The sequence below is a fragment of the Camelina sativa genome, chromosome 11 (assembly GCF_000633955.1).
Source record: "Camelina sativa cultivar DH55 chromosome 11, Cs, whole genome shotgun sequence".
Lineage (NCBI taxonomy): Eukaryota > Viridiplantae > Streptophyta > Magnoliopsida > Brassicales > Brassicaceae > Camelina > Camelina sativa.
The window spans coordinates 26,279,903-26,291,083 of NC_025695.1; the positions used below are offsets into that span (position 1 = coordinate 26,279,903).

An 11,181-nucleotide genomic window follows, 5' to 3' on the forward strand; every position below is an offset into this window, starting at 1 on the left:
TGCCTGTAAAATAGGATGGTTTATGTGTAAGAAACTCATGAAAATATCGCTCTGCTTCCGCCTTCATCTCTTCCTGAGAATCAACTATTACACCATCAAGGCGGAGTATCTCCTTCATCGCATTTCTCGCTTGTCTAATTTTTACAGCCCTATGAAACACCTTATTGTTGCCATCCCCCACCTTCAACCAATGTAACTTAGAACGTTGCTTCAAAAAACGTTCCTCTAAGCCCGAAAGGTGCATCCATTTATGATAAGCAACCGATTCAGTCCTCATTGCCAAACCCACGGGATTCAGAAAAACCTCAAGTTGTAGTTTACATAAACGATCAAAGGCTGCTTTGGTTTGCTTGGATAGATCTCTAAGGCGACTCTTACTCAGATTTTTGATTGCCGGCTTTAGAGTTTTCAGTTTTTTGGAAAAACGGTATGTTGCTGTAGTAGAATGAAACAGAGGCTCTGTGATGTCCCAGTGAGCCTGAACCAGTGGCAGAAAATTCGCATCAGAAACCAAAGCGTTTGTAAACTTAAATGGTTTTCTCGTGTGTTGCTTCTCCACACCAATCTGAATCCTACACCGGAGATGGTCAGAACATCCCCCAGCCTCAAAAACACTGTAAGACTGCGCAAATTCAGTAAGCCATGAGTCGTTGACTAGAACACGATCAAGTTTCTTACAGATAAGTGCAGCATCATCTCGTTTATTGCACCAAGTAAAAAATGGCCCATGAGATTGCATATCACTCAAGGAACAATAAGAAACTACTTCTTGAAAATCCCTCATCCCCACCGGTATGGATGGACCTGTATCATAACAAGAGTGTTCCTCCGCCTTCAGAATTTCATTAAAATCGCCATAGCTCATCCATGGTTTATTTGAAAATATAGGCGAGTCGTGGTGATTTTTCAGATCCTCCCATAGAGGCTTTCTATCAGCCACAAGATTAAAACCATAAACAAAAGACACGAAGAACTCTTCCTCCAGGTCTTCCATTAAAACCGAGCAAGTGATCATTTGAGAGCTTGTAAAACAAGGTGTCAAACAAACCCTTGGACTCCACACTACCCAAATCCTACCAAGCCTGTGTGAATCATAATTCGAGAGAAATGACCAACCCGAAAAAACTCTCTCCACAATTCTCTCTGCTTTCCGCTCTGTAACCCTCGTTTCAATGATACAACCAAACTGGAAGTTAGACTGCATCATCCAATCTTTCACTACAGAATGCTTTGAATCTTTGTTAAAACCCCGTACATTCCATAGGAAACCCGACATTAAAATATCAGTTGGAAGGGCGTCTACTCTGCTCCCTTTCAGAGTGAGTAGAAACGGTAGGCTTAGGCTTGACCGAGGCTGTAGAGCCACGAGTTTGAATCTGATGCACTGGAACAGGCACCTTAGCGGGAGGTTTCTTCCCTAAAGGTCTCGATATCCCTGGTTCCGTTATCCCTGGTGCAACATTTCCAGCATCCTCAGCAACGTTGTCAGTGCTCCCTGCAGATGCGATGACGTTCTCCGTGCTAACAACCGCACTAGTACGACGCAAGTTCTCTGCTGCTTCCCCATCTCCCGACTCAGACAGAGCTGAGTAAGCATTAGAAAGTAGAGAGCCATCCCCAAACAGTAACGCAGATTGCTTTTTGCCCGGACTACGACTTGTCTTATTAGGAGTGATCCATTGATTTTCGATCTCAACTGATGTAGTTTGTCCCTGAGAGACAGCACCACTGATCTCAATAGGAACCAAGAGCTGGTGTTGCACAACCGGCTTCAACGGCTCCACCACTCGAAGGGTAGTGTCCTTGGGAGAAGACTTTCTCATGAATTCGACATTTTTAAAGTGAGAACAACAGTAACTTGCGCTCATCACACACACACAAAAACGATTCTTATAAGTAGCCACGTTTCGAGAAAACGAAGGGTCACTTAGCTTTAAAAACAACCAACAGGTTTGAGCTACCGGAATGTGAAATAGCTTCCTGAAAGTTTCATATGGAACAAAGATTTTTCAAAAGATTTCTCTGCTCTGTTAGAAAAAAAATCATACTACAAACTCAAATGCCATTGTCATCACTGTCCAAATTGTAAAATGTTGATAAAAAGGATATTAAATCGAAGCCTCGATGATGAGAGTCTAAATCCATATGTAAATTTTAAAAATATAATATATGTGACCGTAGAAACGCTTAGAAAATAAGTGTAAGAGTTATATTGCGTATTATTATTGAGTTCATTGGGTTAATCTGAAGGATTTTTTTTTTTGCACAAACTCTTATTTAATATGATTGCATAGAATTAAATTATAGTATTTAATAGATTTTGATTAATTTACTTTAATTTCGTTTGGTTACAGAAAAAGGGTTTCTGTTACGGTTTTTTCGGTATTGAAAAATCAAAACATTGAATGGTTAGTACTTAGTACACAAATTTTAATCAGCTTTTGTTTGGGTTTAATTACTTCAGATTATCTTTTTTGAGTTGCGGTTTTATTAATGTATTTTAAGTAACGTAAGGAGTATCCCCTAATACATAATATTTGGTGGTATGCCACACAGTTAACAAACCTCAAAGCATTCTCCTAAAAATTAATCCTTCCATCAAAAGTCTGTCCAAATCCCCAGTTCTTTGGCACCACATTCCAAAAATCTTTTGTGATCCCATCACTCGTCGTAACCCTGAACGATAAAGCTTGGCCGGTCAATACAACACCAGTGGTCCAGTGTTGTCCCCAGTTCTTTGTCATTGTTATCCACCCTGTCTTGATTCCCTTAACTTGCATGTACTTGATATCTCCGGCTCCTCCTACATTGTATGGCAAGATCATTAAGAAGTATGTGTTTCCTTGGGTTTCAAACTTGACACCACCGGTTTTCCTACAAGGAATACGTCTGTATCTAACTGGGACAACCCCAGCTTTGTACTTGGCGATCTTGAGGAACATGGCTTGGGAGAGATCAAAGTGTTTCTGTGGTGGGTTGCACCAAATGTCTCTGGTTTTGGTGTAATTTGGTGGACAGAAATTTGTTGCTGTGATCTTGATGGATCCGGGCAAACACCATTGTGGATCATTAGTGCACATGATCTCAAAACAAGCCCCACATGTGTACCCGTCGTTGAAGAGTGCCGTGCTTAACGCTGCTGTGACTAGACCATATCCTTGTCTGAATAGATTACCGTATCCACAAGCACCCTCTATTGAATTTAAATGAAAATTTTTAAAAAAGTGAGTATATATGTAATAATAATTCAATAGTAATTTTTACCCAAGGAAAAAAACAAATTTAAAAGTAATTAAGAATTTAAGAGTTTGATTGTTTTCTTCTTGTTTTTTTTTCTGTACAAACAGATTGTTTGTTTACATGAGTGGGTTTTATGTTTATATATTGTCTTCACTTTTTGGGTAAAAATGTTATGTTAACATATACATAGTGATTTTTTTGGCAATTTCAAATAATGTATATACTAGGAGATATCTCGTACTATTAAACACGGATTAACGTTTTCTCCAAAAATTATAATAAAAATTATTGTTATATATGTTTTTAAAATTATTTTGTTTGAGATATTATTTACTTTTAATAATACAACTGTTTGGTAAATCTACAAATATATTTTTAAATACTAATTATTTTATAATATTATAGTATTTTAATTTGTTTGATGTATATTACTTTTTTATATTGTTTGTTGTATTTGAATCATTATTTTGTGAAATATGTAAAAGTATTAATTATTATTTTCTAATTGTAAGAAAATAAAATTTATTAATTTATCAACAACATAGATTTAGTTTTACCAACCGACCGACATGAAACATTAAAATACCACATTTTTCTTTATAAATTTAGTAATATATCTTTATTTTTAAAAATTCAAATAACAACATAGACAGAAAAAAATCTACATATTTATTTATCATATGTATTATATTATAACTCAAAATCATTTGTAAATAAAATGAAAAAAAAGATGATAGGAGAATCATAATTTAAAACCTTAACAAAATTTTCTAAATATAGTTATTAAAATAATAATTTGGATAACTAGTTTTGAAATCTTACGTTTTAAAATTCTGACTGCTTTACAATTTTTTAGACGAATTAATAATTTTTGTCCATAATTAATTAGAGGCAGAAAATATTTTTTTTAGAAATGAATAATTATTTAAAAGATTTTATTAGTCTAATATTATAATTATATTTTTACCCTTACTAAAAAAAATAAACATTTGCCTTAACACCAATAACATGACAATGTAATTTTTTACACTTTATAAGGTTAGTTTTATATTTGTACATATAGTATATATATATATATATATATACTAAAAATAAAATTCTCTGGTGTTTATCTGTAAACGAAAGAGAAGATCCTAGCTGGCAATTTGCATTATAATTTATAAATATATATATATGAAAATGTAAATGCAATCGCAAATGAAAAAAAAAATAGCATTTAAGACATTCAATGATCAATTATATATATAAAAAAAAAGTTGATATAAAAACTATTAATAGTATTTGAACTTACGTTGAGTGTCCCCACCATGGATGTCACCGTAAAATGTGGCTCGTGCATCATACCAATTAGTGTCGATTGACCTGCCTCTGGCTGAACCACTGATATCGGGTGCCTCAGCTGTCTCGGGTACTTCGGCTACATGACCGTAACTCATGGCCATCGCCATTATTATCATCAAAAATTCTACATAGATCAACTTTTCTGAGAGTTTCATGATTAATATACTATGTTTTGATTTATGATGAGTTTTGATGGGAGCCATTTGGGTGGGTATATATATAAGTTCTAGAGAGATGTTCAAAGAATTAGTAATTGTATTCAAGTTTATGTAGTCAATCTGTATCCTAATTTTGCCATCATGTAGTCAGCCAGAAATTTTAATTCTTTTGCCATATATATTTGTATTCTGAACAAAATGGTTTGAAATTTTTTTTAATGTTGACTATTGACTAAGCTTTGGGTTTGGTCCGGTACTGATCTTGTTTCAGCATATGTTATTGATGGGAACCATGTGGGTGGGTATACATAAAAATACAGTGTAGAGAAATAGAAGTGATCATCGTAACCTTCTTCAATATCTCTCGAAATGTGCATTGAAGCTTTTGATCTTTCGTAGTCAATCTGCATCCTGAGAAGGTGTCGGATTTCGCACAACCTGGACCATTTCATTATGAACGCCATAATCTGACAAAGTCGAAGAAGAGTCTTATGTTTCGCTAACGTATAATCAAATAGTCAATTGTCAACATTAATTTGGGATTCAGTAGCATTAGAGATCATATTGTAATTTCTGAAATAATCAATAAAACAAGTACTCTTCTACTTCGTCATTGTGTCCTATCAAATAATATTTTAGCTATGGAAATCAAGATTTATAGGAGCCATATTCGCAATCGTATGAAAGATGGCAAAAACAGAGATCTCATATCTTCCAAAAGTTTTGAATGTTATTGATGAATCTTTGTTTAAGCTTATTTTACAATAGTTATAGGAATCCATAAGTCAATAAATAAAAAACAAAAGGTTCAAGAATTTGGTAATAAAGAAAACGTAAAAACAATTTTTTGATTAGAAATAGAAAATCATCGAATATTCGAATTCGTAAACCAATAACAGTGAATTATTTTTAAAAATTACAAGTAACCTACCAATAACCTTCCAGCTTCTTAATAGATTGCAAGCGTTAGCGAAAAGACTCACATTCTTCTCCTAAAAGTTAATCTTTCCATCAAAGCTCTGTCCATTACATCCCCAATCTGGCGGTGTCACGTCGATAAAATCTTTCGTAACTTCATCACTTGTCGTGACCCTAAACGATAAACATTGTCCGGTCAACACAACACCACTGCTCCAAATCTGTACCCAGTTCTTCTTCATTGGTATCCACTCGGTCTTCGTTCCCTTAATCTTCATGGCCCTGACATCTCCAGCTCCTCCCACATTGTACGGTAAGATCATCAGGAAATGAGGGTTTCCTTTGATTTCAAACTTGACGCCTCCGATTTTCGCACAAGGAACACGTCTAAATTTAACCAGGACAACCCCAGCTTTGTACTTGGCGATTTTTAGGAACATTGGTTGCGAGAGATCAAAGTGTTTTTGTGGCGGGTTGCACCAACATTCTTTCGGTTTGGAGTAATCTGGTGGACAGAAGTTTGTAGCTGTGATCTTGATAGAGCCAGGCAAACACCATTGCGGAGCATTCGTGCACTTTATCTCGTAACAAGCCCCACACGTTGACCCATTGTTGAATAGGGCCGTGCTTAGTGCTGCTGTCTCTAGACCATATCCTTGTTTGTGTAGATTACAAGCTCCCTCTGTCAGATAGAAAAAAAAAAAAAAAAAAAAAAAATTGCATGCATGCATTAGTTTAAAAACAAAACTAATGGCATGCGTGTACTGTAACGTTTGCATGTTCTAAGATGGGGTTTTCAATAATTTACTTATATTGGATTTTTCATTTTCATTTAACAAAAGGCTAACAAGCTTTATTATGAAAATTCTTACCGCAAACATATATAGGTGAACACAAAACTTGGCCAAACCAACCATATATATTAGTCTTAGCTAGTGGTCAAAGATTGAGTCCCATTTTACTACGTCTTATTTAACATTGTACATGTCTCGAGATTATTGAATTATTAGAATATGCTGTTTAGCTTACGTTGAGTTTCTCCACCATTGATGTCACCGTAAAATGTGGCACGGCCATCAACCCAACCAGACTCGTGTGGGTGTGGGTGTGGGTGTGGGGTGGCTCATGACCGTATGTGGGCACAATCCATATCACCATTACCAGCATCAAAACGTCTGCAGATATAAATAAGTTTAGGAGTTTCATGATTTTATCTCTGTTTTATTATATTTTCTAAATATTTATTGATGATTATTATTGATGAGAATGGAGGTATTTATATAGCAAGGTAGAGAAAATTTTGGGCTTCTCGATCGATGTTTGCGGGATTCAATTAAAATTCTAAGATGTTGCTTATACCAAGGAGATATATAGTTTGTGGATTCTAGACATGATTGGATTCTTCGAAATCTCATTAAAGCTTTACCGTCAGGTATATAACGTTCAACGTTGATGGTCCGGTACTAATTTATTTTTTAAATGTTTTTTTTTTATGTAGTACGATTTTTTAAATCCAAATACAGCGTCTTGTACGTACGAATCATTCTGAATTTAGTTTTACTTTGTTCGAATTTTGTTTTTATTTAGAAAATTTAGGTTTTAACGGGACATATATAGAAATTATTGTTTTCCTTAGTTTTAAACTTGACAGACTCTCATCATGCCTCCCCAAAAATATTTCAATTTACGTGGTGTAGAAATTTATCACTACAATGTTGATATTAATTCTGTGATAAAAACTGCAAAAAACAAAAAAGTCTTCATCGTTATATAGCCAAACATTTACTCTAATCGATATCATCAAACAAGAAATTCACTCTGATAAAATTAACAGAGTCGTAGTGAATGATAATATATATGTGGAGTATACTTTTAGAATCTCATCTTCGATTAATACTTCATAAAGAATCAAGCATGAGAACAAGAAACAAGAAAGAAGGAGGTGAAAAAAGAGTGAGTGAAGAATCGTGAGATGAAGTACTGAAGAAGAAGTGAATAAGTGTTTTGTGTCGTAGGAGGAAGAAGGAGGTGAAAAAAGAGTGAGTGAATAAGTGTTTTGTGTAGCAGGAGGAAGAAGAAGGCCAATGGACCATTGTTTTAGTTAAGGAGAATGAGTTTAAGCTAAGAAGCTCAACAAATTCCAGCAGAGCATGCACTATGCTATTATGGCATTATCCATCCACCACATATATTCAACGAAAATAATAATCCATATGATTTTCTTAAATAATACATGCATAGTTTTTATACATTAATGCACATAATTGAAGAAAACCAATAATAACTAATTGAGCTTATAGAACTCAGCCTAGTTGGAACTCGATTCGAACATATAAGGTTCGATCAACTCGGCTTCCAAAGGTTTCAAAACTAATATCCAGGTGTCATGAAATTTGGCTATTTATATCATTAAAATTAATTGTTTAATTATTTATATTATCAAAATGCACCTATCATTTTGATTAAATGATGTAAGAGAACTCCACAATTAAGTGTGTTTGAGCTCGAACAATTTAAGAATGTGTGATTTTCAGAGAAGTGAATGTCAGAAACCATTCAAATGAGAACAACCACGAAAACATATCATGTGATGATTTATAGGATCGGTATATAAGAATTTAAACCGTCGTTTGATAAGGGATGGACCCACTAACCAAGAGAAAATGTGAAGATTACAAGTAGATAAAAAAAATAGATGATTGAATATAACAATATATAGAAAAGTTAAAAATATATATATATATATATAAATATATATATATATATTCGAGTAACAAGAGAAATGAGCATATATCCAAGATTGACACTCTCTACGTAAATAAAACATAGATATTGAGTTGAAAAAAAAGTTAAATAGTATCAAACTCATTCTTCTACAAAAAAATGAGACGAACGAGTTAAACAAATTTTCTTCATAATTTGTTTATCTTCCAACTTTTTTAGTTAAATAGGTTAAATAAGTTGAATCATTTTTCCAACTTTTTTATTTGAAATGGTAAAAACTGAAAAATGCTCATTTAGCTTCTTAATTTAAATCATCCATATAAATCAATATTGTCAAATAATTTTTTATTTATTTATTGTATTTACTATTCGGATTCAAATCCGCATTAAAAAGTGAGAATTTTGGGGACAAGAGGTTTGATCAGCCGGCTCGTCCGTCGTGCATAGACATTAGACAGACTATGTGGAAAAAAACGTGGGAGGACACGATCGTCATTTCATAATCATTCCAACAAATTCTCCGTTTTACCCTTTTGCGTTTTAACTGAAACTCGTCTTCTTCTTCTTCTATAAACTGTTGTTTCTTCTTCTTCGTCTCTCGTTTACTCCTCTTCTCAAGAGAAAACATTCAACTTCTTCACTACGAACCTTCGGAGGTAAACGTCGATCTCTGCTTTACCAATCTTGAGTTTTACGGTAGAGATTTGTTTTCTATTTTTATCTTTCTAGCGAAAATTACAACAGCTGAATCTGATCTGATCTCTCTTTTAATAAATCGTTGAATCAACACATCACTCGTTTTCTGATTTTTTTTTGCCTGTTGAGGATTCTCGAAATGTATATAGATCCTGTGTAAATCGTGATCATTTGATGGTTTCTACGTATCGATTGTGTTTAGATCCGTGTGATTTGAGTAATTTTTGGATCAGATCGGATCATGACTAGTCACTTGTTTTCTCGCACATCAAGTGTTCGACGTTTTGCTTACTACTATAGAATCCAGATCTGATCCATTTTTTTTATTTTACTTGTACACATTAAGATCTGTTGTAGTATGTTCCTAGATCATGTGATCCTAATTCGGGTTTTGGATTTGCAGAGTTGATCAAAAAAAATGGTGAAGATATGTTGTATTGGAGCTGGATATGTTGGTGGACCAACAATGGCAGTGATTGCACTGAAATGTCCTGATATCGAAGTAGCGGTTGTTGATATCTCTGTTCCTAGGATCAACGCTTGGAACAGTGATCAGCTTCCCATTTACGAGCCAGGTCTTGAAGATATCGTTAAGCAATGCAGAGGGAAGAACCTTTTCTTCAGTACTGATGTGGAGAAACATGTTAGAGAAGCTGATATTGTCTTTGTCTCTGTCAACACACCCACTAAGACGACTGGTCTTGGAGCTGGCAAAGCTGCAGATCTCACTTATTGGGAGAGTGCTGCTCGTATGATCGCTGATGTCTCTGTTTCCGACAAGATTGTTGTTGAGAAATCGACTGTGCCTGTCAAGACAGCTGAAGCTATTGAGAAGATTTTGATGCATAACAGTAAAGGAATCAAATTCCAGATTCTTTCCAACCCTGAGTTTCTTGCTGAAGGAACTGCAATCGCTGATCTTTTTAACCCTGACCGTGTCTTGATCGGAGGCCGAGAAACCCCTGAAGGATTCAAAGCTGTTCAGACGCTTAAGGAGGTTTATGCCAATTGGGTTCCTGAAGACCAAATCATCACAACAAATCTCTGGTCTGCGGAGCTCTCTAAGCTAGCTGCAAACGCTTTCTTGGCTCAGAGGATTTCATCAGTCAATGCCATGTCTGCTCTCTGTGAATCCACCGGTGCTGATGTCACTCAAGTGTCTTACGCTGTTGGTACTGATTCAAGAATCGGTTCCAAATTCTTGAACGCTAGTGTTGGATTCGGTGGTTCTTGTTTCCAGAAGGACATTCTGAATCTCGTCTACATCTGTCAGTGCAATGGTCTTCCAGAAGTTGCGGAATACTGGAAACAAGTGATCAAGATCAATGATTACCAAAAGAACAGGTTCGTGAACAGAGTCGTCTCCTCTATGTTCAACACTGTCTCCAACAAGAAGGTTGCCATCCTCGGATTTGCATTCAAGAAAGACACAGGTGACACAAGGGAAACACCTGCCATTGATGTGTGTAAAGGTCTGTTAGGAGACAAAGCGCAAATCAGTATCTATGATCCTCAAGTCACAGAGGAACAGATTCAGAGAGACCTTTCGATGAAGAAGTTCGATTGGGACCATCCCCTTCACTTGCAGCCAATGAGTCCAACCACAGTGAAACAAGTGAGTGTGACTTGGGACGCATATGAAGCAACAAAAGACGCACATGCGGTCTGCGTTCTGACAGAGTGGGATGAGTTTAAGGCGTTAGATTACCAGAAGATTTACGACAATATGCAGAAACCGGCTTTCATCTTCGATGGAAGAAACGTTCTGAATGTTGACAAGTTAAGAGAGATTGGTTTCATCGTATACTCCATTGGTAAGCCACTTGACGCATGGCTCAAGGACATGCCTGCCTTTGTCTAATAACAAGACAAAAACCTGATCTTGTGTCTTCCTTCAATGTTTGTGCTTTTTTTGCTTCATTTTCATATATACTTTTAGTCTCAAGGCTCCATTGTTGAAGTCCTGAGGAGTTCATTTTACATTTTACAGTGTGTTTCTTATGTAAGCTCTCTTAATTGTGTTTGTCAAAAGACTTTGTATTGGATGCGGCTGCAACATTTTTGTTGTCTTCTTAGAAAAGCAATAAAATAAATTTTACTAGTT

At 35.4% G+C, this 11,181-nt stretch overlaps 4 protein-coding genes across 4 annotated transcripts in view; 1 reads left to right on the top strand and 3 right to left on the bottom strand.

Moving 5' to 3' along the window:
• LOC109127347 overlaps positions 1 to 994 on the bottom strand; it is a 2,338-nt gene extending 1,344 nt beyond the window's left edge. The window contains exon 1 of the mRNA XM_019231953.1: positions 4 to 994. Coding sequence (XP_019087498.1) covers positions 4 to 994 — 991 coding nt within the window. The remainder of the gene's footprint in view (positions 1 to 3) is intronic.
• On the bottom strand, positions 2,530 to 4,736 carry LOC104724282 (expansin-A22-like). Its single transcript, XM_010442742.1, has 2 exons — positions 4,532 to 4,736; positions 2,530 to 3,193 (listed from the first exon to the last, which is right to left on the bottom strand). The coding sequence occupies exons 1-2, from the start codon at positions 4,734 to 4,736 to the stop codon at positions 2,580 to 2,582; spliced, it is 819 nt and encodes a 272-aa protein (XP_010441044.1). The 3' UTR covers positions 2,530 to 2,579.
• On the bottom strand, positions 5,732 to 7,201 carry LOC104728356 (expansin-A24-like). The gene is made up of 3 exons (XM_019231954.1): positions 7,195 to 7,201; positions 6,687 to 6,779; positions 5,732 to 6,339 (listed from the first exon to the last, which is right to left on the bottom strand). The coding sequence occupies exons 1-3, from the start codon at positions 7,199 to 7,201 to the stop codon at positions 5,732 to 5,734; spliced, it is 708 nt and encodes a 235-aa protein (XP_019087499.1).
• On the top strand, positions 8,965 to 11,181 carry LOC104724283 (UDP-glucose 6-dehydrogenase 4). Its single transcript, XM_010442743.1, has 2 exons — positions 8,965 to 9,037; positions 9,481 to 11,181. Exon 2 carries the CDS (start codon positions 9,496 to 9,498, stop codon positions 10,936 to 10,938), a length of 1,443 nt encoding a protein of 480 aa, XP_010441045.1. The 5' UTR covers positions 8,965 to 9,037; positions 9,481 to 9,495; the 3' UTR covers positions 10,939 to 11,181.

Coding starts and splice junctions, on each gene's coding strand:
- LOC104728356 (XM_019231954.1), bottom strand. Junction 6,340..6,686: donor CAATGGTGGAGAAACTCAAC/GTAAGCTAAACA, acceptor TCTATCTGACAG/AGGGAGCTTGTAATCTACAC.
- LOC104724283 (XM_010442743.1), top strand. CDS start 9,496: ATGGTGAAGATATGTTGTATTGGAGCTGGATATGTTGGTGGACCAACA.
- LOC104724282 (XM_010442742.1), bottom strand. CDS start 4,736: ATGAAACTCTCAGAAAAGTTGATCTATGTAGAATTTTTGATGATAATA. Junction 3,194..4,531: donor CCATGGTGGGGACACTCAAC/GTAAGTTCAAAT, acceptor TAAATTCAATAG/AGGGTGCTTGTGGATACGGT.